Raw genomic sequence first — 25,497 nt, 5'->3', positions numbered from 1 at the left:
AACTTAGATAAAATGAAAGCTGAAAGAATGCTTTAGTACTATACCAATTGGGTCTTTAGCAAAGACTGGTTTGGATGGTGGACTTGGGTCTCCAATACCAATTTCATTTTCTGCAGAAACTCGGAATTCATAGTGACACCCCTCTAGAAGATCAGGAACCCTAAATTTAGTGTGTGGATGGATAGGCTCTTTGGTAACTCTAGCCCATCGTTTGGACATAGTTTCCCTCTTTTCCAGGATGTAGTTTGTGATGGGCTTTCCTCCATCATGTGGCTGGTTCCAGGAGACTAATGCAGAGTCTTTGGTAACTTCTGTAACGACTGGCTGGTCAGGTGCATCAGGAACCCCTAAAACAAACATTAGCACAATGTGTTAGAGATTTAATTCTTCCTGTTAACAACAGCAAACAGTAAATCACTGAAAAGAAATACGATGCATACTGAAGCGATCTTTGGCTTTCATTGAATCAGACACCAGAGGATCACTTATTCCATACAGGTTTTCAGCATGTATCCGGAAAATATAATCTTTTCCTTCAAGCAGTTTAGAAACTTTGCATGTTGTTTTGGCACTTGCAGATGTCACAGGCATCCAAACGTCTTTGCCCACCTCCTTCTTCTCAATAATGTAATTGGTAATTTCACTGCCTCCATCATCTAAAGGTGGCTTCCAAGAGATAACCATGTAATCTTTTGTCACCTCATCAAAAATAACTGGTCCTACTGGTGGTCCAGGACGGTCTGAATACAAAAAAAAAAAAAAAAAAAAACACAGCACAAAATGTTATTTCCACTTCTGCTCCGGAAAGAACAGAATGTTTCTCATACTTGCTAAATAATACTTACCAACAACATTAACTTGACAGACACCCTTCCTGGAGCCTGTACTGTTCTCCACAACCACACAGTATTTGCCAGAATCTGAACGCTTGGCCTTGAGCTTCTCAAGAGCAAGCGTTGTCGGGGTGGTCTTTATATGAGTGCGGTCATCTTCCAGCACATCAGCTTCATCTTTGAACCAAGAAACTTTAGGCTTTGGTTTGCCTGAGTAACGGCCAGTGAGGGCGAACGCTTCACCAACTCGAACTGTGAGCTTATCTCTGAAGTCGAGGTCAAGCGTTGGAGGAGCTGAAATGTATAATGATAAAGGAAAATCAGTCTGACTGAGGTCTTACAGTAAATCTGCATGTGTACAAGTTTTCAGAGTGTAAGCTGCATTTGACACATACCCAGCTCATCCTTGCAAGTGATTGGCTTGGTGCAAAATGATGGTTTGCCTTGTCCAACAATATTGACAGCACTGACACGGTACTCATAGGTATCACCTTCTTTTAAGCCTTTCACAGTGTATTTCCGGCTCATCAAGTTGTCACTTGTAACTTTGTGGAACTTCTCAGTTCCAATGAGACGGCTTTCTAGGACATAGTTGATAATTTCAGATCCGCCATCATACTTAGGGGGATTCCAAGTCAATGTGACAGAGTCTTTGGTAACTTCTTTGACTTCCAGGTCTTCAGGACGCTCTGGTACAGCTACAGGTGTGGAGTGACAGTGAGACAAATGTTAAAAATGTAGGAGAATGTGGTAAATATTACTTTCTGAGGATTGCATTTAAACATTAAACTATTGGTAAGTGACGAAAGAGATCTCAACATAAAATGAGTAGCTAAAAGGGATCCAATACAGTCTGATTTCCAGATGACAAAATAGAGGTTAATTGAGACCAGGTAATTCAGGAAAGTTCTCCAGAGCTGGTAGTTTCAGAGTTAGGAAACTGCTTCATGTTTATGCCATTAAGTGAAAATTTTAAAAGTGCAGTATTATATGGAAGGATCTGAGGCATATGTATTCCCATAACCTCTTTCACAGTCACATTCAAATAGAACCAACATCAGATACTGAGTATTTGTCAAATGAAAGAAATGTTTGGCATTTATTTATACATCTATTTTGTCACTACAGTCTTTGATTAAATGAGTGAAGAAGTGATTAAGGATGAAATTGTTTTAAACTGTACTTACTGATTGGATCTCTTATGACAATAGCATCTGTAGTCTCAACAAATGGGCCCATGCCAATACTATTTTCAGCCGCAATTCGGAAAAAGTAGGCTTTTCCTTGAATGAGACCCTGGACAGTAGCATTGTGTCGGGTAACTGTGTATGTCACTGGGGTCCATGCCCTGCGGTCAGCTTCCCGCTTTTCAATGACATAATTGGTGATGGGAGAGCCTCCATCATCTTCTGGTGAGAACCATGTCAGCTTGCAGGAGTCATTGGTCAGGTTGTGAGCCAGGAATGGTATTCCAACAGGACCTGGTACATCTAGAAATAAGAGGGGAAGGTTTCTAGTTGTTTTACTTCAATGAACTATAGGGCTCAATATTTGTTACCTTCTGTTTTTAAAAGGGAGACAAAAATACTGTTATGAAAAAAATAAGATTTTGTGTTTATTTATTTATTTTTTTAATTTAAAAATCTTTAATTCTTACATGTGTTCCCAAACATGAACCCCCCTCTCACCTCCCTCCCCATAACATCTCAGTGGGTCATCCCCATGCACCAGCCCCAAGCATGCTGTATCCTGCGTCAGACATAGACTGGCATTCTATCATGTATACTATCATGTAAGAATTGAATCACCAGTCTATGTCTGACGCAGATTTTGTGTTTGTTAAGGTTTGTTTTTTCTTTCTTTTCTGATGTCTATATCCAACCATATTTTAAAATAAAGTAAGTTTGCGGTAGTTACTGATTGCCCCTGTTTTAACAGAGACTTATGGAACAGCTTTATATATACACACACACATATATAAAAATTTTTTAGTAATTTGTGAGTCAGATAAGAGGGTGATGTTGGGAGGAAAGTGCACAGAGGGAGACGGGAGAAGGGTGAGGAGCGGCATGACTATTTTTTGTGTTTAGTTTACTCTCCAGAAGGAAAAGGGGGAGAGAATTTTATCAGGGTGATCAGTGAACCTGAGTAGCACAGAAGACCCCAAATCTCAGAATGACCCGTGAGACAGATGGTTGCAGTTTAACCTGGAAATACACCAGTTTGTAAAGTAACAGCCATTGGACAGAAGAATTGCTCAATGAGATTGTTTCTTCATGCCATTTTCGTTAATAAAACAAACCAGTTTCATAATATGAATTATGCTCAATAGAGAACTGGTTATTTTAACATAAGAATTGGGTGTTTGGAGTATGGCTGAGCCTAGAGACATGCTGAGAGAGAGATCTGAGTGGGAAGGCTTCACTTTCTGAGCAAATCACTGGAAGAGAGCAGTCAGAGAGAGGTGGGAACAAGCCCTGCAGAGTTCGTCAGTATTCAGGGACTAGAAATGCAATATTGATAATCCAATATGATGCTTCTCTTTGATTAGAATGCGGACAGCTTCAAAGGGATTTTTGCATTATTATAATAAATAGCAGGTCCTATGATGTGAAAAATGGTCAGTCTTATTAGCAAACTGTTAAACATTCTTGGACATTTGCAGGAAAGTTGCTTTTATGAAGACTATATGATAATACAGTAAATGCTTATGGTAGCATGCTATATAAAAAAGGCAACATACAGGACTTCATAGTAGGAGTACAGCCATGTTAAAGTATATATTAGATAAATAGTAAGGAGGGAATTAAAAAAATGCTAATAATAGAGGTCAACGGGATTGTGGGTAATTTCTCTTATTTTCCAAAATATTTGTAATATAGTTTTCTTAATAGTACATCTTTCTTGTAGCTGAAATAAAATGTTATTTTTAAAAGATGTGTGGACAAACAGTTTTTACCTAATACATCAACGATAATTGTCTTCTTTCTTTCCCCTGCTGCATTTTTAGCAAGAAGAGAATAGACGCCTTGGTGGCTCCTCTGGCAATTCTTGATGACCATGGATGAGCTAATGGCTGTGCTCTCAATGGTGGCCTCTTGAGGTAAAGCTCTTTCATTCATGTTCCAGGTAACAGTTGGAGGAGGCTTTCCAGACACATAGGCGATAATCCGAATCACCCCTCCAGCATGGACTACAATTCTATCTCTGACGCTGGCATCTAACTGAAGGTCAGGTAATTCTGGAAAACAATTTAAAAATAGTAAGTGTGCTTTTCATTTCCAATCCAAAATGCAAACATTGATAAAATAATAGAAACGTCAGTAATTACCAAGTCTATCCTTCATTTCAATAGCATCTGTGACTTCTCCAGGTTCTCCAATGCCGGCAATGTTGACTGCTCTAACTCTAAATTTGTAGAATGCTCCTTCTTTCAATCCTGTCACAACAAGTTTTGTTCCTCTCACTTCTTTATCTTTAGCCTAGGGAAAAGTCACAGCCATTTTATAATTAGAATACAGTGTGTGACATGCGTGCTCAGTTATGTCTGACTTTTGGACTACCTTATGGACTGTAGCCTGCCAGGCTCCTCTGTCCATGGGATTTTCCAGGCAAGAATACTGGAGGGGGTTGCCTTTCCTCCTCCAGGGCCTCTTCCTAGCCTAAGGATCTAACCCATTGTCTCTTATGTCTCCTGCCTAGGAAGTGGGCTCTTTACCATTGTGCTACCTGGGAAGCCGCTAGAATACAGTAATGCTTTCTTATCTGTGGTTTTATTTACCACAGAATTCATTGGGAATCTGAAAATACTAAATGGAAAAAAGTTTCCATAAGTAAACAATTCATCAGTTTTAAACTGAGTTCCATTCTGAGCAATATAATGATATCTTGGGTCATCCTGCTCCATCTCTGCTTGGGAAGTGAACCATCTGGCTTCACTGGTGGCTCAGTGGTAAAGAATCCGCCTGCCAATGCAGGAGACGCAGGTGTGATCCCTGAGTCAGGAAGATCTGGAAAGAAAAAGGCAACCCCCTCCAGTATTCTTATCTGGGAAATCCCATGGAGAGAAGCCTGGTGGGCTACAGTCCATAGGCTCATAGAGTCGGACATGACTTAGCAATTAAACAACAGCCCCTAAACAACAATAACCTGCCCATTAGTATAAGAAAAACCATAGTATATAGAGAGAGCTCAATATAATTCTTGGTTTCAAGCATCCACTGGCGGTCTTAGAATGCATCCCTTGGGGATAGAAAGGGATTACTGTAGTTTTTTGATTTAATAGCTTTCCAAAGTGTAACAATAGCATATTTACTCTCTTTGGGAAAATTGTTAATTTCGGTTTAATGGATCAGATATTATAGGTAAATACTGAATGGAAGCAATTATGTTTTAAAATATTGTCAAATGATTGAAAAAACTGTACTGTACTTATTCCACTTTTTTAAGCTTTAGAGCCAAAAGGTTCATAATAATAAAACAAGTTTTTTATAATTAAATTTATTTTTAATTGAAGGATAATTGCTTTAAGGACAAATTTTGATTAAAATTTTGATATAAGATGTCTGGATTATCAGTTAAAATATTTTTATGATTTCTTAATTAAAAAAATACAGGTAAGAATGAATGGGATTGATAATAACTATACATGTTCAGTTTATTTACAGTATATTCCCATCATGCCATGTTTAGCTACCTTTTCCCATTCTTCTTTTCCTTCTTCTTTATATTCAACGATATATCCTGTTACTCTGGACCCACCATCTTTTAGTGGGGGAGACCACTCCAGATCTGCAGATGATTTAGTCCAGTCTGTAACTTTGGGAAATGGAGGGCCAGGAGGTGCTGGAAAGAACAAGTAGACATTATTCTTGACTTTTCCATGGTACTTTTGGGAAGGAAAAAGAAAAAGGAATGGTTTGAAGGCTTACCAATTGGGTCTCTAGCAGTCGTTGGGTCTGATGGCAGACTTGCTGGCCCCACACCGGCAGCATTGATGGCGTATACTCGGAATTGATAATCAGAACCTTCAATGAGACCAGTCACTTTGTAAGAAACACCCAAAGTCATGGCTTTGATAGGATCTCGGTTAACTCTCTTCCATCTCTTTGTAGTGGTGTCTTTCATTTCTAGCCAATATCCGGTCACAGGAGAGCCTCCATCGTATTCTGGCTCTTCCCAATTGACAGTCATGGAGTTTCGAGTCACACTGCTAACTGTTGGCTTATCTGGTGCTCCAGGGACAGCTGTGACAAAAATCACAGTGATTTATAAGAAATTATGAAAGACAAAGACAATAATGACTTTGAGTGTGAAATATGTGATACTTACAGAAGAGGTTTCTCGCTGTTTCAGGTTCGCTGTCAAGAGGCTCCCCAATGCCGTATTTATTCTGGGCCATGATTCGGAATACATACTCATGGCCTTCTAACAACTTGGGAATTGTGTACGTGCATTCTTTGGGCTCACTGGAGACACGCACCCATGTCTTCCTGTTAGCTTCTCTTTTCTCAATTACATAGTTTGTAATTTTAGACCCACCATCGTCTATAGGTGGAAGCCAAGATAATGTCATTTGGTCTGCTGAGATAGATTCGAACTTTATTGGTCCCACTGGAGGGCCAGGGCGACCTAAAATGGTTTTAAAAAAGAAAAGCTTTTAAGGGAAAGATCTTAAAACCAAATATTACGTTTATGAACAGAAAGTCATGTAGTTTTAAAAAAATCATGTCATTTTTACCAAGGACATTCAGTCTCATTTCCTTTGATGCTGTTCCCAGATTATTCACAGCTGTGATGGTGTATAAGGCAGTGTCACTCCTGCGAGACTGTGGGATCACTAGGGTGCAAGTATCATCCACCACCAGTTTGTTGACATGGGTATCATAGACAACAGGTTCTTTGTTATCAGGCTTCTTTGGAGGAGCTTTAAACCAGGTTAGTGTTGGAAATGGCACACCTTTAATTTTGGCCACAATGTTAACATCAGTTCCTTCTTCAACCTCCATGAATTCTTTTAGCTCAATTGCAGGTGGGCCTAGATTATTTAAAAAAAAAATTGTCATTAGAAACATAAAACACTAAAGGATCAGAAGTATTGAATAGAATTCATAAAGAACAGATCTGTCTTCAGCTAATTTGTACCAGTTTGGGGACAGGTATAGGTGGTCATCATCCTTTCTTCATTTCTATGTAGCTATGTATCAGCTATTGCCTCTCTCTTACCTGGCATCATTATGATTATAGATACTGAAAGAAGTGCAACTGTAGTAAGTAGCTTAGGCTTGGGAGTTATTTTATGATATTCCCTAATATTTATTCAGAGTAATGAGGGGGCCTATTTTGTTCTGAGATGAAGTCTCCTTTAAAGAAATATAACTGCTAGTAGAGGCAGAGCAATTTCCCCTTTTTCATGAATTTAGTATGAGGATGTGCAAAGTGGGTGGTGAGTACCACTTTCCTAAGTTTAGAAGAGAGAGCTAACAAATACACAGCAGCAGAGATGGTAACAGTAATTACAGGAAGAATTATTAGCGTATTTCTGTGGATATTTTATCTCTTAAAATGGATGTATCTCTTTTTCAAACAGAGAAAAATCAACATAGCTTTAATAAAACCCGTGTAATCTTTACTCAAGGACACTCAATGTCATTTCCTTTGATGTTGTTCTCAGATTATTCATGGTTATCATGATATGTAAACAAGTTTCTTTTTCTCAAGGAGAGAGAGAGAGACTTGACTGTGAATATAAACGGGCCCTGGCAGTTGCTAAGAAAATAACTGGTTACTTTTTGTCCCTTTTGAGGAGCATTCAGAGGAGCTGTTTTATCTTTTGGTAAGTAAAACAGCCTATTGTGGAGAAAAATCAGAGTAAGGAAATTCCACACAGTATCTCCTTTTAGTAAAGGAAAGGTAATCTGTAAGGAAATGCGATAATTCTGTGGGAGCTGAGTGATTAGGTAACAGGCCCGTGTCCAGACTCAACCCATGGGAGCTTCCAATGCACAGAGCCATCTTTTTTATTTTGGATTTTTGAGTATCTAGGAAGGCACCCATAAAGAGGACCTTCTCTGATCACGTGTTGGTACGTACATGTCTGGTCTCTGATGATCACGGGGCCAACAGTGGCTGAAGGTTTGCTGACTCCTGCCGCATTGACGGCTTTGACTCTGAATTCGTATTCCCCACCCTCGATGAGGTCTTCCACGGTAAATTCCAGTTCTTCCACATCACGCTTATTGCACTGTCTCCATGCTTCTTTCTTTTTCCCAGTAGGATCCCATGCAAGGCACTCAACAATATAGTGGGTGACAGGGGAGCCCCCATCATTCTTTGGGGGTTTCCATGACAGGTGTACGGTGTTCTTCGTTACAAGGCCAATCTTCAGTTTAATAGGGGGATCAGGAGGATCTTTAAAAACAAAGTATGAATCGTTTACAACAATACATTTCAAGTTTAGGAAGCTAATTTAATCTTTGACTTAAAAACTTACATATTGGGTCTCTGGCAGTGGTCCTCTGAATCGTTTCCGCGGGAGCACCAACACCGAAACGGTTTTCTGCCCGCACGCGGAAGAAATATTCCTGTCCAGAGATGAGGTCAGGGACGACAAATGAGGTGCTTCCACAGTTGGGATTGACTTTAGTCCAAGCTTTTCCGTCAATAGTCCTCTTCTCGATAACATAGCCTTTGATCCTGTCTCCTCCGTCATCATCCGGCATCTTCCATGAAAGTTTGCAACTGCCCCTTGTGATGTCACTGACTTTCAGATCTTTGGGTGGCCCTGGTACATCTGTTGGATCCAAATCACAATGTAAAAAGTGCTATCTTGTTTAAAATAATTTGTTCTTACTCCATAATAACTTTTAAAGCCTTTCTTACCCATGACTTTAACTCTGCAATTTGCTGTCTTTTGTCCGGCTTTATTCTTGGCTGTGATGCTGTATTTGCCTGAATGAGATCGTTTACACTCCGGAATAATAATTACTGATGAATTTTCAGCAGTCTCCAGCTGTACAAAGAAAGCAGTAGTCATACAATGAATGATCATGTTGATGTGTGGCAAAACCAATAAAATATTGTAAAGGAAAAAAAATAAATAAATAAAAAAGAAAGAAAGAACAGCAGTATTGAAGTCCATCAGATTCTGAAATCATTTCAATTTTCTTTTTCTTACCTGTGCATCTTCAGGTATATCATGAACCCCGTCCTATTAGAAAATAAGATAATCAGTTATAGTGTAAATATTCCTAAGAGTGATACAGTGGGAGATGCAGAGAATTATAATTTTCTTACCTTCATTGCCTTCTTTGCCTTTCCATCAAATTCCCAAGATGATTTTGGTGTTGGGCGTCCCTTAATGACGGCAGGAATCCTAATCTGTGTGCCAGCTTGACAAATCAGACAGTCTTGTGCTCCAATATCAATGAAAACTTCTGGTACCTCTGAAATACCATGGATAATATAACAGGATTTAGCTCACCTTTTTCAAAAAAGTAATTGGCACATCTTCAGTAAATGAATCAATTTCATAATAAGATCAAAAGATGAATACAAAAATGGATTAAGGATTAGTACCTTGAATATCAGTGGCAGGAATCTCTCCAGTTGTATCACTTGGTTCAGATTCACCGGCTTCATTGACAGCTTTCACTCTGAATCTGTACTTCCTGAGCTCTTTCAAGTTTGGCACCACACATTCACAGGTAGGTAGAAGTTTGTCTGGTTCATTTACGCTTTTCCAGTCTGTACTGCCTTCTTCTTGCATTTCTACAATGTATCCTTTGATTGGACTGCCACCATCTTTGGCTGGAGGTTTCCATGCTAGTGTGATGCTTGACTTTGTTTTATCTTTGACTTCTGGGCGAGAAGGTGCCCCAGGTGGATCTAAGTAAAAAAAAATCAAAATATGAAGCTGATGAGATGCTAGATTTATGTACTGTAAGAATATTTTACTATGCCTGATCATATTTTATTTTTAAAATATTAAAATAGGAATGCCAAAGGAATAAATTACCTTATAGAGAAGAGAAATATAAAAAAGTCTATTTTCATTTAGCATTAATGATAAAACAAAGAAAGCAAACAACTAACTGGGAATAGAAAGACTACTGGCTAGCTCTTGATAGATTATTATTCTATTTACCCATGATTGGTGAAAAGCTATTTTACTTTTGAGATCTCTTTGAAGAGATTCTGCAGTATTCTATACTAAAAACTTAATATAACCTACCATAAAATTAAAAAATGACTTCATCATTAGCTGTAAACTTTTGAACACAAACTGATTCTTAATGCCTTGTATTGTAGATATTGACCCTGTCCCTAATCACATAACAATCCATTATATTTCTGACAGTGCATTACAATTATGGAAATTCTTTTACTCTGTTCATCTTTTTAATGATAGGTCTTTCCAGTGCTTAAGACAGTTTTTTACACATAGCATATATTTAATACTAGCTTGCAGAATGAATGAATAATTCATTTTTTATATATGCTCCATATAGGACTTAGATTATTTTAAGTCTTTTTTACAAATAGCTGAATTTTTTCCACAGAAAATCCATACATTACAACATGTGGTATTATTCATTAAGGCCACAGTATTTTAATTTTTGAACTGATACACTTATAGGTCTTTCAGAATTGCTTTTTATTTGACAGACTTCACAGACTATGCTTGAAGATCTTACATCTTTGTTCATATGTATTATTGAAAATTTAACAAACTTTTTTTTTGTTACACTCCTACTGGAAGGTCTGTTTGGTGAGGGAGATATTTTCACAGTAGCTGATTAAAGAGGCAGAGGTTTATTTTAAGTATGGGAGCAAAGAGGAGCTATATAGTCCAGGGTCTTTATTACTGTGATTCCTCATTCAATACTAGGTTTAATCTAAGTGTTTATAAACCATATGAGTTTCTCTATGTGTGTGCATACACAGGTATATATAAATATTAGATATGTGTGCTTAGTGTGTGTATATGTGTATACCACATATATATATATACTTTTGACAGTCTATACAAGCATGAAATTTTTAATTTTAATAAATAAAATAACTTGGGATAGAATAAATACAAGAAATTTAAGAGCAGAATTTTCTATTTAGTGGCTTTGTCCTTGATATATTCCAGAGACGGAAGCCTACTTACATATGGGATCTCCTGCAACTTCTGGGTCTGATGGTTCACTGGGAGGGCCAACTCCTGCAGCGTTTATTGCCATTGCTCTGAACTGGTATTTAACACCTTCAATCAAACGGGGAACATTAAATTCCACGCCTTTCAAGCCCACTTTGGTTATTGGTGCTCGGCTAACACGTGACCAGTAGGCACCTCCCTCTTCTCTCTTCTCCAGCCAGTAACCAGTAATTGGAGAGCCGCCGTTGTCCAGAGGAGGAGTCCAGCTCACTAGCATCGACCCTTTGGTGCGCTCCAGAACTTTTGGTTTTCCCGGAGGTCCAGGAGTGCGGTAAGGATCTTGAATGACCACTTTATCTGATTTACATTCATCACTGGTTCCATATTTATTCACTGCCCTAACTCGGAACTCGTACTGACCATTGGGGATAAGTTTCCAGATCTAGAAATCAAATGAATAATAATTTCTTAAAAACCATATACTTATGTTGATTTTCACTTGATTTAAAATTCAAGTCATTTGGTAGGGGAAGACTGTAAAAAGAAATAAATCTATAAACGCAATTATCTGAGTACATACACTCACGTGGAGAAAGTCTTTTAAAATAAGAATGTGCACATTTATTGAACCTAATAATGTCTCTCAAGTAAAAGAGAATCTGTATATCAAACAGAAATTACTAAGGGGCCTTATGTGCAAGGTGCTAAAAACTAAGGATTTTTGTGTGGAGTTTTAAGTTTAATCATTAAATTCCAAGGTCATATTAGAATGGTGTTTATTCAGGCTCAGGTCCTTTTAATGTGCATAAGAAAATACTTAGAAGAGTTTACCCCGTATCTCCTCTCTACAGCAGTGTTGGTAACTTCTTCCCATTCAGCTTTCTTCCTGCTTGCATCACGCTTGTCAATGATGTAATGGGTGATCTCACTGCCACCATTGTCTAGAGGGGCATCCCATGTTAGGTAGCAAGATTCAGCTTTAATGTCAGTAACAGCAAGATTTCTTGGTGGGGACGGACGATCTGAAAAGGAACCAGTGGAGGAGATTGAGAAGGAAATTCTTAAACCGATGCTGGATTTCATTCTTTTATAAGAAAGAGTATCGCTTACCATATACTTCCACATGGACATTTCGGAACACTGAACCAAGGCGATTAGAAGCAGTCACCGTGTAAGTGCCTTTGTCCTCCCGGATTGCTTTGGGAATGCTAAGCTCAGTCTTTGCCTCACTTCGGGAAACTTCTTCCTTAGTTATCTTAAGTGCATCGGTGGGTTTCTCAATCACAGTTTCATTCTTGGACCACTCAATCTTAGGCATTGGAAGGCCTGTCACATCTGCGGGAATGTTAACAGGCTCTCCCGCCTTAACTTTGATGGTGTCTCCGCGAACAGCCAGGCGCAATTTAATAGTTGGAGGCACTGCAAAGAGAAGGGAAAGTGGGGGAAAAAAAATAGCACAGTCATAAGGATGTTTACACAACCTGTGAGATAAAGTGCATTCAAATGACCATTATGTTTGTATTCCACACCTTCATCATCCTGTATGACCACATTAAGAGGCAGGGATGGTTCACTTTCACCAATTTCATTGACGGCCTTGACACGGAACTCATACATTTGGTGTTCATCGAGATCTTCAACAAGAAAAGATGTGGTTGGGCAGAGGCGCTTGTTAACTCTTTCAAAGTCAGGTTTGTCATGACGCCGTTTTTCAATGATGTAGCCTTGGATGGGGCAGCCGCCATTACTGCGGGGCTCTTTCCAGTCAAGGGTGATGGTGGACTTGGTCCTTTCTGTATATGTGAGCCTCTCAGGAGATGTTGGAGGACCTTCAACCAGAGGTAGGTTGAAATGACAAGAATGAGACAAATATTCATGTATGAAATTACGTTTCACTTCAAATTACATGAAAAATAGGTTTCTATTGGCATAATGTTACATCTGTCTTTAAAATCCTCAAAATATCTCAATTACCAAAATTAAAGGCATTCATATAGGCAGAATTTTTTTTAGTAAACTTTATAGTCAAGATTATTGATTAAAAATAAATTGAGGTGCATGTATGCTTTTTTATATTTAGCATTTTAGATATTTTACTTCTGTCACTGAGAAAGCTAATTTTAATGACCTAGGAGGGCTGTCTGTGAAATTTTGATTGAATGACCAGCTGAGAGCAAAGTATTCCTGTCTCATTAACAGAAAATGGATATGTCTACTGAATACACTTTGAACCATGTTGCCTCAAGTGTTGGTTTAGGGGTGGAAAGAGAATTTAAGTGATGCTGCTATAGTTTTGTGTACTGAAGGATAAAATAGAAAGAATAAACTCAGAATGGTGAAACTAGACCCAATCTATTCTTGACTATTACTGCAACCAGAAGCCAAGCTTTACTGTCTTAAGTCTAACTGTGTTCTGTTTTTTTTCTGGCACAACCTGAGCTGCAGCAGACATTTTGAGATGGGCTGTTACAGTGAGAAGGTAATTTTGTTTCTTTTTTTGGGTGGTGGTGGAGGAGGAAGAATTCCTCTGTCTCTTGTGGAACCACAAAGACTTTGCTGTCTAGAATGGGACGTCAGCAGGCATTACCAGCTGTGTGCGGTATTAGGGCTTCATATTTGTTCATACCAGTCAAAGGAGATTTGCTTTGGTTGCTTTTTATTTGTGCTAAGCTCCAATGATTTAAGTTTTTCAGCACATAAAACCATGCCAAAAATTACATTGAAATTACAGTAAATATGGCATCCTTACAGTTGCTTGTAGTTATTTGGTTTTTACCTTTCTCATTACTCCAAATATAAATCTGGAGACTGTTGGGAGTTTAAAGCCATAAAACTCCATACATAAATGACATAACTACAAGCAATCAATACTCAGTTTATAAACAAAAACTTTCTCTTTTACCTAGTGGGTCAACTGCAAGAATTGGTCCTATTTCAACAGGAGGGCCACAGCCAAACTTGTTCTTGGCAATCACACGGAACATGTATTCTTGTCCCTCAAGGAGACCTGTGATGTCACATTTAGATCTCTCAGTCTCTATTGGTTGCCTCCAAGTGTGCATCTTAGCATCCTTTCTTTCAATAATGAAGCCTGTGATGTCACTTCCTCCATCATCTTCTGGATCAGACCAGTTAAGCAGGCACATTTTTCTGTTTGTTACAACAGGTTTCAAGTCAAGAACGGGGCCAGGAACATCTGAAAAATAAAACAGTAACAACAGAAAATCAATGTAGTAAGATAGTATTGCTTAGGGAAAACCCTATGGAAATCCATGTTAACATTTCTTACCAAAAACTTCTACCCGGGCTGCTGCAAATTTGGAACCACAGCTATTGGTAGCTGTAATCACATATCTGCCATGGTCTTTTCTCAATGCATTCTTGATAATTAATTCAGACTTGGTTCCAACATTCACTATTTCAACACGGTCTTTATCCAGCTCGCCTTCTTCGATGGTCCACACTTTTGTTGGCACTGGACGGCCAGTCACCACAGCTGGAATCCTGAGAGTCTTCCCAGCCATAATCTGTATTCCACCCTTGACAGAAACATCTAGTTCCACAGTTGGAGGCTCTGTTGAAAGAGAACAGTCATACATTAGCTCCAGAAAGACGGGGAGGAAAAAAATCTCATCCTGGGAAAATATCCATCACCTTATTCAGGTCCCTGGTTACGTACCTTGTGGTTCAGCCACAGTAACAGGTTCTGTTTCTCCAGGCGGCCCTTCACCTGCAGCGTTGACGGCACTCACTCGAAGTTTGTAATCGGCACCCTCTCGGATTTCTCTGACCGTGTACTCACGGGGCTTGATCATCTTCTCTGTGCAGCGGGACCATTCATTTGTGCCAACCAGCTGCTTATAGACATAGTAGCCAACAATTTCCCCACCACCATTGAAAGCTGGGGGTTCCCAGGCCAGTTCAATCGTCGTGGAACTTGTGTCAGCGACTCTGGGGACAGGTGGCCCAGGTGGAGCTGGAATGAATGCACACACAGAAATCAAAACTCACTGAGGGTTTGAAAATGTGCAGTAGCTTATGCGATCCCATTTCCCCCCACAGTATGTGACATGTAATATGGGTAAATATTGCTCTGTGAAACTTTTAAGGTATATATACGAATGTTCATAATTTTACACTGCAACCTCAACATATGTCTGTAGTTACTGCTAGTATTTAGTTTGTTTTCCAGCTTTGCGATATTACTGACATATGATGCATGTAAGTTTTAGGTGTACAACATGATGAGTTGATATAGGTATATATTACAGAATGATTACCTCAGAAATGTTAGTTAACACCACCATCCCCTCACATAATCACCACTTTTTGGTAGCATTTAGCATCTACTCTCTTAACAACTTTCAAGCATACAAAACTTGAAAACTAGAAATTACCAGTACTGTTAATTATAGTGACCACACGGTACCCTCTTTCTTCTTAAGGAATTACTTACCGATTGGATCGTGCGCTGTTTTGGGGTCTGAGGGGGGACTGAACTTTCCAGGTCCAGCTGCATTTTCAGCACATACTCTAAAGACATAGGTGAGTCCTTCTAATAGGCCGTCTACCTTGGTCTTCAAAGAATTCAGAAGGTTTCGGTTCACACGAGACCAGTGTGTGCTGTTCACCTCACGTTTTTCAAGCCAGTAACCCAAGATGGGGCTTCCATTATCTTTTGGTTCATTCCATGTCACTAGCATACTGTTACTGGTGACATCTTCCACAATGGGCTTATCAGGTGCATCAGGTGGTTCTGATTAAAATTTAAAAAGGCAAGTTTGAATTAATTCCCTAGTATGACATAAAAATTCAAGTTTATAAGCTGGGATAATGTATAGCAACATATGATAAAAAGGCAACGTTTAGATGCTAAAGAACCTTACCAAATGGATCTTTAGCCATAAATGGCTTTGAAACACATGGTGGTCCAGGTCCAAACCTATTTTCAGCTCTTACACGGAAGAGATACTCTTTTCCTTCAATCAGCTTTGTCACTGAATATTTGCAGTGCCTAAGCGTTGAGGTGACAACTATCCATTCCGAGTCAGGTTTTGTCTTGTCTTTCTTTTCCAAAGTGTAGTTTAAAATTTCACTGCCACCATCATCAAGGGGTGGCTCCCATTTACAGAGGACTGAAGTCTTTCTGATATCTTCAAATACAAAGTTGATTGGTGGTCCTGGTATATCTGATATTTTAAAAGACAGAAGTGGTTAAAAAGTTTTGTAGCACTGCTTGCAATGGAAAATGTAAATGTTGAATGTGCTTCAGTGACATCAACTTCTGTTTTTCCTACATCTGTCTTCATATCACATTAGCTAATGAATAACAGCGTCAGTTTTCTTTGACGTGGCCAGAAGAAAATGGGAATGAGGACACCTGACTGAAGCTATTTCCCACTTCTTTTAACTGCCCCCATGAACTCTTATATTAACTTCCTTCCATTGGAAAGTGTAGTTTCACCTACTTACCTAGCACACAGACGGTACATGGAGCTTTTGCAATACCATGGTCATTTTCAGCTTTGATCATAAATAGTCCATGATCGGGTCGGACAGAATCTCGGACACGGAGCTGAGATTCTCCTTTCTTACTATTGTCGATACTCAGACGCTGTGTCAGAGGCAGGACGAACGGTTGTTCTTCTTGAACTTCACCCTTCCTTCTCCTAACCAAGGGTTCTACCCGCTTCTTAATCTCCTCTGGTGTGATAATACTTTCATCCTTTAGCCATGTAATTGTTGGGTAAGGTGACCCAGAAATAATTGCATCAAGTGCTATTTCATCACCTCTTCTGACTTCTAGGCTTGATTTCATAATGACTTTCGGGGCATCTGTAATGATTAAAAGCAATCATTGTTTTCAGTTCTGATGAAAATGTCTGAAGTGAAGTGAAGTCGCTCAGTCGTGTCCGACTCTTTGCAACCCCATGGTCTGTAGCCTACCAGGGCTCCTCCGTCCATGGAATTTTCCAGGCAAGAGTACTGGAGTGGATTGCCATTTCCTTCTCCAGGGGATCTTCCTGATCTAGGGACCAAACCCGGGTCTCCTGCATTGCAGGCAGACACTTTACCATCTGAGCCACCTGGGAAGCCCTGTCTTACAGAACATTATTCTCATTTCTTTCATGATAGGAAGATGGCAAACCCATTAAACACGACTTACCAATAGGATCCACAGCTTTAGTTGGAGGAGTGGCCCGAGAGGGTTCGCTGATACCAGCAGCATTTTCTGCTCGCACACGGAATTGGTATTCCTTTCCCTCTTCAAGGCCTTTTGCTGTGTAGGTCAGGACTGGGACCAGGTGTTCGTTGCATCTCTTCCATCTCTCTTCACCTTTAGCTATCTTCTCTATGATGTAACCCATTATCTTGCTTCCTCCGTCATACAAAGGTGGCTTCCATGTAATAGTCATTGCCTCAGCTGTAGGATTATGTACCTCAACATCTACAGGCGGATCAGGGGGTTCTGGAGTACAAGAATAAAACCTGTTAATGTAGGGAAACTCATCTTAAAAAAAAAAAAAGCACAACTCCTAGCTTTATGATGTTCACACTTAAACTTACGCTTTGGATCTTGAGCAATGACTGGATTTTTCAGTTCAATATATTCGCCTCCACCAATCTTGTTGACAGCTTTAACACGGAAGAAGTATTCACCATTTGGTATGAGATCCTTGACAGTCCAAGACAGTTTGTTCTCACCAGACATGACTGGTATGTACGTTCTCCTCCCAGCTTCTCTGCGTTCCAGGACATAATGAAGAATTGGGCTTCCACCATCATTTTCTGGAGGTTCCCAAGTTAATTTACAAGAACTCTTGGTCACGTCACTTGCTTTAAGATCTCTGCATGGCCCAGGTAGGCCTATTAAAAATCAAAATGATAATAATTATTATAACCTGAAAAGGTTGGGTATTAAGAGCACACACTTTCTCTATGTAGGACACGGTAGGCTATTTAGAATCCTTGATTCTGAACTATTAAATGTCGGTAGTTCCTCCTTAGTTTTGTTCCAAGCAAAAGTGGCCCCCCAAATTTCCAAACACTATTCACCACCATGTGTGGGGGAAGGGGCAGAAAATGTTACCACCCCGGGTTGAGAACACTATGAAAACTTGAAAATACAATTAATAAATGAATATTGGTTATTTAAACATTCTTTGGGTATATCTCTTTTTCAAATTGCTATTTTCATATGCAAATAATTACAACAGAAGTAAACAAATGCAATCAGAATTTAGCAATTTCATTTTAGAATTGCTTTGCTTCTCATATGATAAGAAATAATCTGAAAGGACATTTAGTTTACAAATAGTCAACTCATGAAGCCATTTCTACTAGCACTGCAGAGTTAACCAATTTTCCCAACATGTAAAGCATAGCTGGTATTTCATCAAAGAATGATTACCTATGACTTTGACATTGATTGAGGCAGTTGCTGAGCCAAGCTTATTCTCTAGGGTAATGGTGTAAACGCCAGCATCGGCACGGACACTCTTGGGCACTTCGAGGTGTGCAGAGATGTGATCGTTCTTCATGGTTAATCTGTCACTTGCTTTAACTTCTTTGCCATCTTTATGCCAACTAACAGTTGGAACTGGGACAGCTCTGAAGGGAACAGGAATGCTTAACTTTTCACCTTCAATGACAACAATGTCGTGAGTCTCCAGATCAATTGTTGGCTTGCCTGTAATCCAAAAGGGGGAAAAAATCGTATGTCAAAATGCAATGCAGGAGTAAAGTTTGCTTTATTAATTGTAAAAAGAAACTGTGTTCTTACAGTCTGGGTCTTTGGCAACCACATTTTCAGAGATTTCAGATGGCTCACTGACTCCGACAGCATTGACAGCTCTCACTCTCAGCACATACTCCTTGTCGGGCACAACACCTTCTTCAACCTTGAATTTCAAGTCTTTTATTGGGCGAGAATTAACTCGCATCCATTTCTCAGTGCCTACTGGACACATTTCAACATGGTATCCTATAATAGGACTTCCACCATTTTTCTCTGGAGGTTTCCAAGCAATGGCAATGTGCTTTCTCCCAGCATCAGTAACATGCAGGTCAAGAGGAGGTGAAGGAGGACCTTAAAAGACAGTGAAATGTTTGCATCCATAATCTCATCATCAAACTCTGGACAATATCCTTTGTAAAATAAGCACTACTTACTTGTTGGATCTTCAATTTTCAGGATTTCTGTTGGTTCACTTGGGTGGCCAACTCCAGCCTCATTCTCTGCCCGAACCTGAAACTGGACCTCTGTTCCTTCAATGACATCAGTTACTCTAAAGTGACAGTCAGGTCCTGAGGTCTTTCCAGCTTTCACCCAACGGGTACCTAATTTTTCTTTCTTCTCAATGACATATCTATTGAAATAACAAGCATTTTGTTAACACTAATAAAGAATTTTCAGCCAGATGTAATTTTTTCTTTATGAGTTAACTAGGATTCTACCTCTGTATTGGTCTTCCACCATCATTTTTAGGTGGTTCCCACTTCAGGTCAATGTGTCCTTTCGTCACATCAACCACTGCCAGAGCATAGGGTGGTCCAGGCGTGGCTGAAAGCAAAATTTTCGTTGGTTAGAAACACCAGGGAGAAAAGTGACAATCTACTCTAAATGGTGGCACAAAAATGAAGTTAGAGAGCATACTAAAGGTGTCTTTGGCCAGGACAGAGTCCTCAACTTCACAGTAGTCACTCTGTCCTATGGCGTTTTCTGCAGCAACTCGAAACACGTATAATGAGCCCTCTGTCAGTGGGGTCACTGTGCACTTGGTGTCCTTTACAGTTGTGTCCACTGTTTGCCAGCCTTTCCGTCTCACGTCTCTCTTTTCCACAATGTAGTTGGTGATGGGCGACCCGCCATCTTTCTCAGGAACTGTCCACTTTAGGTCTGCTGTATTTTTTGTAATATTGATCACTTCAAGCCAGCGAGGTGGTGATGGGGGATCTGAAGGAAAAAAAATACTCAGTTTCTTATTGTCCAATATTCAGTCTGCACTCAATTTTCTAGTAGTCACTAAGAACCCAGATAGCAAAGATGAAATAATCAAAAGTGACTTACAGAGCTTCTCCCGGCAAAGCACAGGGTCGCTGGGCTCACTGGGCTCACTTTCCCCGGCCTTGTTCACAGCTCTAACTCGAAATGAGTATTCCTGCCCTTCCATGAGACCTGGGAGCAAATGCTGGGTGGTGGGAACCCCTTCAGCCACTCGGACCCAGTCCTCCGTGCCAGTCTTTAGCATTTCAATGACATAAGAATCTATCTTTGCCCCTCCATCATGTTCTGGCTTTGTCCAGTTCAGCATTAATGATGTTCTGCCTATATCTTTCACAACTGGTTTTCCAGGGGGCCATGGAGGGTCTGCAAGCCAATGAAATGAAATCATTATTTAGGTTTGTCAAAAGGAATTAATATAAGCTTCAAAACAATCAGAAAATAAATGAATCATACCTATGGCATCCTTTATTAAGATTGGCTCAGTTGATTTGCTTGGTTTTCCAGGTCCAGCAAGATTTTCAGCCAGCACACGGAATCGGTATTTTTTCTTATTTGTGAGACCTTTCACTCTGAGTTAGGAACAAAGTGTGAGTTGAATACCATGATGAAAAGCAGAAAATTCTATTTATTTCACATAGAAGAAGGTAATTTATTTAAAAATTGGTTTGGGAATTTAAATGAAAATATTTCAATATAAATTAAAAATTGCCTTTTCATGATCACACACAAGATTTGGTCACATGTACCAATCTAATTATAATATCTATAATAATAATCATTAATATACTGGAGGACCAAACACTTTGGAACTTCCATAAAGTTGATATTTTATGGTAAGAAATTAAATGTGTCCTTCAACGGAATTTATGTCTTTTTTGAAATTATGTGGTAATAGAAAAGTAAAAATAATTAAAAATTTTATAGTAATATATAATCAGATATATTCAAAAGGAATGCTAAAGAATGAAAATTTTATTTTAACATTGTGATGGAGAACTTGGGCGTACCTGTATGTGGTGTCCTTTATTGGCATCTTATTGCATCTAACCCATTTATCACTTTCAGGATCTAATCGTTCAACCCAGTATCCTGTGATGGGGCTGCCACCATCGTCATCTGGCTCACACCATGTGAGGGTCACTGCATCTTTAGTGATGTCAGAAGGTTCTAGGCGAGTTGGAGGTCCAGGCGGATCTACAGACAGGATAATTGTATGGGTTATATAGCCTTTATACAAATATGACAACTAAATATACATTTAACATAAGTATCCTTTATTTTTTCTTTAAACTAACTGATTACTGAGAAACTTACCAAACGGAAACTTGGCTGTTATTGGAGTGGCCTGGACTGGCTCACCAACACCATACATGTTTTCTGCAGCAACTCTAAAGATGTATTCTTTATTGGGTATTAGCTTGGTTGCCTTGAACTTGGTATCCTTGACAGTTGATGAGAGCTTGTGCCACATATCACTGTCAGTGGCTCTTCTCTCCACCACATAATTTGTGATTTTAGATCCACCATCATCACGTGGTGGGTTCCATGTGAGAAGACACGAATCGTTGGTCACGTCTGTGATGTCAAAAGCAGCTGGGGGTCCGGGTTTATCTGTGGATGGCATTACATACTCAGAAAAAACCACCTTTTAAAATCATGTTTTATTTTCAAAAGTAGCTAGAGTGAGTTTGCTCGTTTTTAAAATGAGCACCTCCCTCACCTAAGACGTTGACTTCCACCACGGCGGTGGCCCGCCCACAGACGTTCACAGCCTCTATGATGTACGTCCCAGTGTCACTTCTCTTACTATCCATGATCGTCACTGTGGACTTTTTAGGAACGTTTTCAATGGTGATTCTTTTGTCCTGTTTCAGAAGCATATCGGCCTTTGTCCAGGTTATTTTAGGTTCAGGTTTGCCGGTTACAGTGGCAGGAAGTTCAATCTTAGTTCCTGCTTTTACAGTGAGACCCGCGAGGAGCTTCACATCCAGGAAAATTTCTGGAGCCTCTAAATTGGAAAAGATTATTTAAGATGTTAGCAAGTTCAGGTGGAGTTAAAGTCAGAAGTCTTGACTAACAAAGCAAAAACCTAAAGTAAGTACCCTGTGTGTCTATAGCCTGGATTTCTTCTGTGGGTTTGCTTGGCTTGCTAGCTCCTAGCCTGTTCAAGGCCTTCACACGGTAGGCATACCACTGGCCTTCTTCAAGACCTGTCACTTCCATCCTGTCAGAAAATAAAGGAGGATATTTTACTTTAGTGCATTTCATCTGTCCCACTGTGTAGTATTCATAATATTTCCAAAATTAATACCCCTGGTATAATACTATCCTTTAATTCTGGATTGCTTTAATATTTTAATTAATAGAAATCTTGATTAAAGGGTAAGTTCAGCAGCACTTTAAAAAATTAGACAGGCACGCCAAAGAAGTTCTAAACTTAACATTTAGACTTTCCAAAATAAAGCTCATGTAGTAAGAGTAAATATTTACTCTTATGTCAAATAATTTAAAAACTTACTTTGTTTCTGCCACTGGTTCTCCACAGGCAACCCATCGATCAGAACCACGTGGACATTTTTCAACTATATATCCTTTGATGCGTGAGCCACCATCATGCTTAGGTGGATCCCATGTTAGGAAGATGCTCTTGGCTGTTCGATCTCTCCACTTAACATTCTCTGGTGGGTCAGGTACCGCTATAGCATTTTAAAGAGAGAGAGTCAGTCTTAGATAGACCATCTATGAAATCTCTATGTTGCCAACCTGTGTCTTTCCCCCATAACTTCAACTCCAGGTCTAAAGCAAAAACAGGTGTGAATTCCCTGGTGGTCCAGGGGTTAGGACTCCACATTTTTACTGCTATAACCTAGGTTCAATCCCATAAGCCACACAAGTGTGGCCAAAAAATAAATCAGTAAAAAATAAAAATAAAAACAGGTAACAAGAGGTTAGGTAAGAAATTATCAAGGATGTACTCACTTGCAGGAGCTGACATATTTACAGGTTCATCAACATATGCAGGTTCTCCGGGGCCACACTTGTTACGAGCACAGACTTTAAATAAATATTCTTTTCCTTGAAGAAGATCAGGAACTGTGAATTCTAGGTCAGTCACAGAGTCTGTAACCTGGGACAAACCAATACAATTAATTAGTTGTTTTCCAAAACTCTCTGCCCAAGTCAAAAGGTTTTTCCATGAACAGAGTTTTGAATGCTAAGGATGATTCTTGTGTTAATTTCATATAAAGGAAAAAGTTGCAAAGAAAGATACAAAATAATATTTGACCCTTAATATAAGGTGTAATTGTTTTATAATTTATATGTATTAATAAGTCAGCAAATAAGGTGTTGATTCTTTCTACAAGCTTGGTAAGTAGAAGTATGATAAATCAAGGTTAAAGGAAAGTAATGGTATAAACTGGGGAGAGAAAATGGCAGATTAGGCCAACTAAGGTTATCTAGTGGAGTGAGAAGTAAGACAACCAGTACTTAGTGTCCTTAGAATGGCTTATAGCCCTTTTAAAAGGACATACTGGATACTAAGCCGGTACTAAGTAAATAAGTAGGTTTTGCTTTATTTTTTTTCTTTACAAACTTAGTTGAAGATCTGGTAAAGCTCATAGAATGAGGCAATTACACCAAATCTTGGTTGAACTACCTCAGGAAGCATTAGCATCAATACATTTTAAAAAGATTGAGGCACTTTTTCAGCAGTGTAAAGGTAAAAACATTTAACTCTGCAAGGCATCTCAGGATTTCCCCCATTCTCTTTTCTGGAGTTGGTGCATTGCTGCTCAAAACTCACTTTGGTCCATGTTTTCCGGCTGACTTCACGCTTTTCAATAATATATCCAGTTAATGGACTTCCTCCATCGTCTTCTGGTGGTTCCCAAGTCAAATGTACTGAGTCCCTGGTTATATCACCAAATTTCAGTTCTTTGGGTGCACTTGGGCGAGCTGAAAAAAAATTCAGTCAGAATCATTAATAGCTTGAACCAATATTTGTTAGTACTGTCAAATCACCTGATATGGAAAAAGGTTAGTTCCTTACCAATTACATTGACATCAATCTCCCCAGAAATTGCTTTTGCACGATTTTCTAACTTCAGTGTATAAATGCCCTTGTCTGGACGTTCACTCGGAGAAATGACAAGCTCGGCGTAGGCAGACAGAGTTTTCATTTTCACCCGGTCCCCTGCTTCTAGTACTTTATCTCCAAAAGACCAGGTAGCAGTTGGCCTTGGATAGCCTGTACTTGGAACCAGGATCTTGATGGGATTTGGCACAATAACTTCCAGACCATCTTTAAATGCACTTAAATCCATTGTTGGTTCAGCTACCAAAGAGAAAAATTAATGACTTTCCAATACCGTATTTAAATCCCAATACCCCCAAAGAAGCTATGTGCTGTTCCCAAATCTAACAATGAAATATCCACTTACCGTCAGCATCATCAGCAGTTAGAGGACCAAGAATTTCAGACGGATCTGAAACACCAGCTTCATTTTCTGCAGATACGCGATATAAATACTTATTTCCTTTTTGTAATCCAGTAACCTAAAATTAGGATTCAATATTTGTAAAAATATATATATACATTTAAGTCCCCAGTCATATACTGTTTATTTTAGATACACATGCCCTACCTTGTAAGTCAGTTCAGGGACAAGTTTCTTATTGCAACGAATCCAATCGTCTTTTCCTTCTTCACATCGTTCAATTATATAGCCCAAAATTGGGCCTCCTCCATCTTTCAGAGGAGGTTCCCATGTGAGCTGAACTGAGGACTGAGTCTGATCGGAGGCATTTAGGTTCACAGGAGGACTTGGTCTCTCTGGATTGGAAGAAAGAATTGGAGCATGCCATTTAATTCTTTTACCACTAGTGCCACCTGGGAAGCCCCCATTTAATTCAGTGACAGATTTCTTAAGACAATGCAGTCATCATTTCGATTATCCCCATAGTCACTGGATAAAAGCAGGCACAGTCTGCAATTCTACAGTTTTGTTCAAATGTCTCTGATGTTCTTTGCATTAACTTTGATTTATTTTAATTGATAGGCTTAGTTTCTTGATTTAGCGGAGTACTTATTTCCCCTTTTTTGATGAACGTACCAATCGGATCAGCAACTTTGATGAAAGGTGTGGCTGCACTTGGTTTTCCAACTCCAATTCGGTTTTGAGCCCTGACCCGGAAGCTATACTCTTGTCCTTCCACCACATCAGTGACAGTTGCAGACAGGTCTTCGGCTCGCACTGTCATGGCAGTTTCCCATCTGATAGAAGTCTTGTCCCTTAACTCAATGACGTAGTTTGTGATCTCAGCACCTCCATCATACTCTGGTGGCTCCCATGTCAGTGAGACACCAAATCTGTTCACATCAGTGATCGTTACATTCAGAGGAGGGCCTGGAACATCTGCATTTCATCACAGAAGAAAACATGGGCTTTCAGTTATCTCAGGGATAAAAGCAGAGATAAGCTACTTTTCAATCGACTTAAAAAAGTCTTCTT

At 39.4% G+C, this 25,497-nt stretch overlaps 1 protein-coding gene across 4 annotated transcripts in view; it reads right to left on the bottom strand.

Annotated features, from left to right (window-relative positions):
* TTN (titin) overlaps positions 1 to 25,497 on the bottom strand; it is a 272,102-nt gene that overhangs the window by 65,635 nt on the left and 180,970 nt on the right. For all 4 annotated transcript variants that reach the window (XM_068969318.1, XM_068969319.1, XM_068969320.1 and 1 more), the window contains 47 exons: positions 25,099 to 25,401; positions 24,631 to 24,818; positions 24,427 to 24,541; positions 24,036 to 24,320; positions 23,790 to 23,941; positions 22,964 to 23,111; positions 22,503 to 22,680; positions 22,087 to 22,208; positions 21,705 to 21,992; positions 21,299 to 21,595; positions 20,992 to 21,178; positions 20,438 to 20,553; positions 20,048 to 20,347; positions 19,634 to 19,933; positions 19,435 to 19,540; positions 19,150 to 19,346; positions 18,761 to 19,066; positions 18,389 to 18,667; positions 17,545 to 17,844; positions 17,144 to 17,446; positions 16,450 to 16,812; positions 15,864 to 16,166; positions 15,434 to 15,733; positions 14,657 to 14,953; positions 14,267 to 14,551; positions 13,880 to 14,173; positions 12,507 to 12,806; positions 12,088 to 12,396; positions 11,809 to 11,999; positions 10,990 to 11,419; positions 9,411 to 9,719; positions 9,129 to 9,277; positions 9,010 to 9,042; positions 8,715 to 8,844; positions 8,326 to 8,625; positions 7,926 to 8,243; positions 6,574 to 6,870; positions 6,165 to 6,464; positions 5,765 to 6,079; positions 5,530 to 5,678; positions 4,165 to 4,315; positions 3,793 to 4,074; positions 2,021 to 2,323; positions 1,229 to 1,531; positions 846 to 1,127; positions 441 to 740; positions 45 to 347 (listed from right to left, as the gene is read on the bottom strand). In XM_068969318.1, coding sequence (XP_068825419.1) covers positions 45 to 347; positions 441 to 740; positions 846 to 1,127; positions 1,229 to 1,531; positions 2,021 to 2,323; positions 3,793 to 4,074; positions 4,165 to 4,315; positions 5,530 to 5,678; positions 5,765 to 6,079; positions 6,165 to 6,464; positions 6,574 to 6,870; positions 7,926 to 8,243; positions 8,326 to 8,625; positions 8,715 to 8,844; positions 9,010 to 9,042; positions 9,129 to 9,277; positions 9,411 to 9,719; positions 10,990 to 11,419; positions 11,809 to 11,999; positions 12,088 to 12,396; positions 12,507 to 12,806; positions 13,880 to 14,173; positions 14,267 to 14,551; positions 14,657 to 14,953; positions 15,434 to 15,733; positions 15,864 to 16,166; positions 16,450 to 16,812; positions 17,144 to 17,446; positions 17,545 to 17,844; positions 18,389 to 18,667; positions 18,761 to 19,066; positions 19,150 to 19,346; positions 19,435 to 19,540; positions 19,634 to 19,933; positions 20,048 to 20,347; positions 20,438 to 20,553; positions 20,992 to 21,178; positions 21,299 to 21,595; positions 21,705 to 21,992; positions 22,087 to 22,208; positions 22,503 to 22,680; positions 22,964 to 23,111; positions 23,790 to 23,941; positions 24,036 to 24,320; positions 24,427 to 24,541; positions 24,631 to 24,818; positions 25,099 to 25,401 — 11,766 coding nt within the window. The remainder of the gene's footprint in view (positions 1 to 44; positions 348 to 440; positions 741 to 845; positions 1,128 to 1,228; positions 1,532 to 2,020; positions 2,324 to 3,792; positions 4,075 to 4,164; positions 4,316 to 5,529; positions 5,679 to 5,764; positions 6,080 to 6,164; positions 6,465 to 6,573; positions 6,871 to 7,925; positions 8,244 to 8,325; positions 8,626 to 8,714; positions 8,845 to 9,009; positions 9,043 to 9,128; positions 9,278 to 9,410; positions 9,720 to 10,989; positions 11,420 to 11,808; positions 12,000 to 12,087; positions 12,397 to 12,506; positions 12,807 to 13,879; positions 14,174 to 14,266; positions 14,552 to 14,656; positions 14,954 to 15,433; positions 15,734 to 15,863; positions 16,167 to 16,449; positions 16,813 to 17,143; positions 17,447 to 17,544; positions 17,845 to 18,388; positions 18,668 to 18,760; positions 19,067 to 19,149; positions 19,347 to 19,434; positions 19,541 to 19,633; positions 19,934 to 20,047; positions 20,348 to 20,437; positions 20,554 to 20,991; positions 21,179 to 21,298; positions 21,596 to 21,704; positions 21,993 to 22,086; positions 22,209 to 22,502; positions 22,681 to 22,963; positions 23,112 to 23,789; positions 23,942 to 24,035; positions 24,321 to 24,426; positions 24,542 to 24,630; positions 24,819 to 25,098; positions 25,402 to 25,497) is intronic.

The sequence above is a fragment of the Capricornis sumatraensis genome, chromosome 3 (assembly GCF_032405125.1).
Source record: "Capricornis sumatraensis isolate serow.1 chromosome 3, serow.2, whole genome shotgun sequence".
NCBI lineage: Eukaryota > Metazoa > Chordata > Mammalia > Artiodactyla > Bovidae > Capricornis > Capricornis sumatraensis.
The sequence above is the reverse complement of the archived record's forward strand: the minus strand, read 5'-3'. Positions and strand labels throughout refer to the sequence as shown.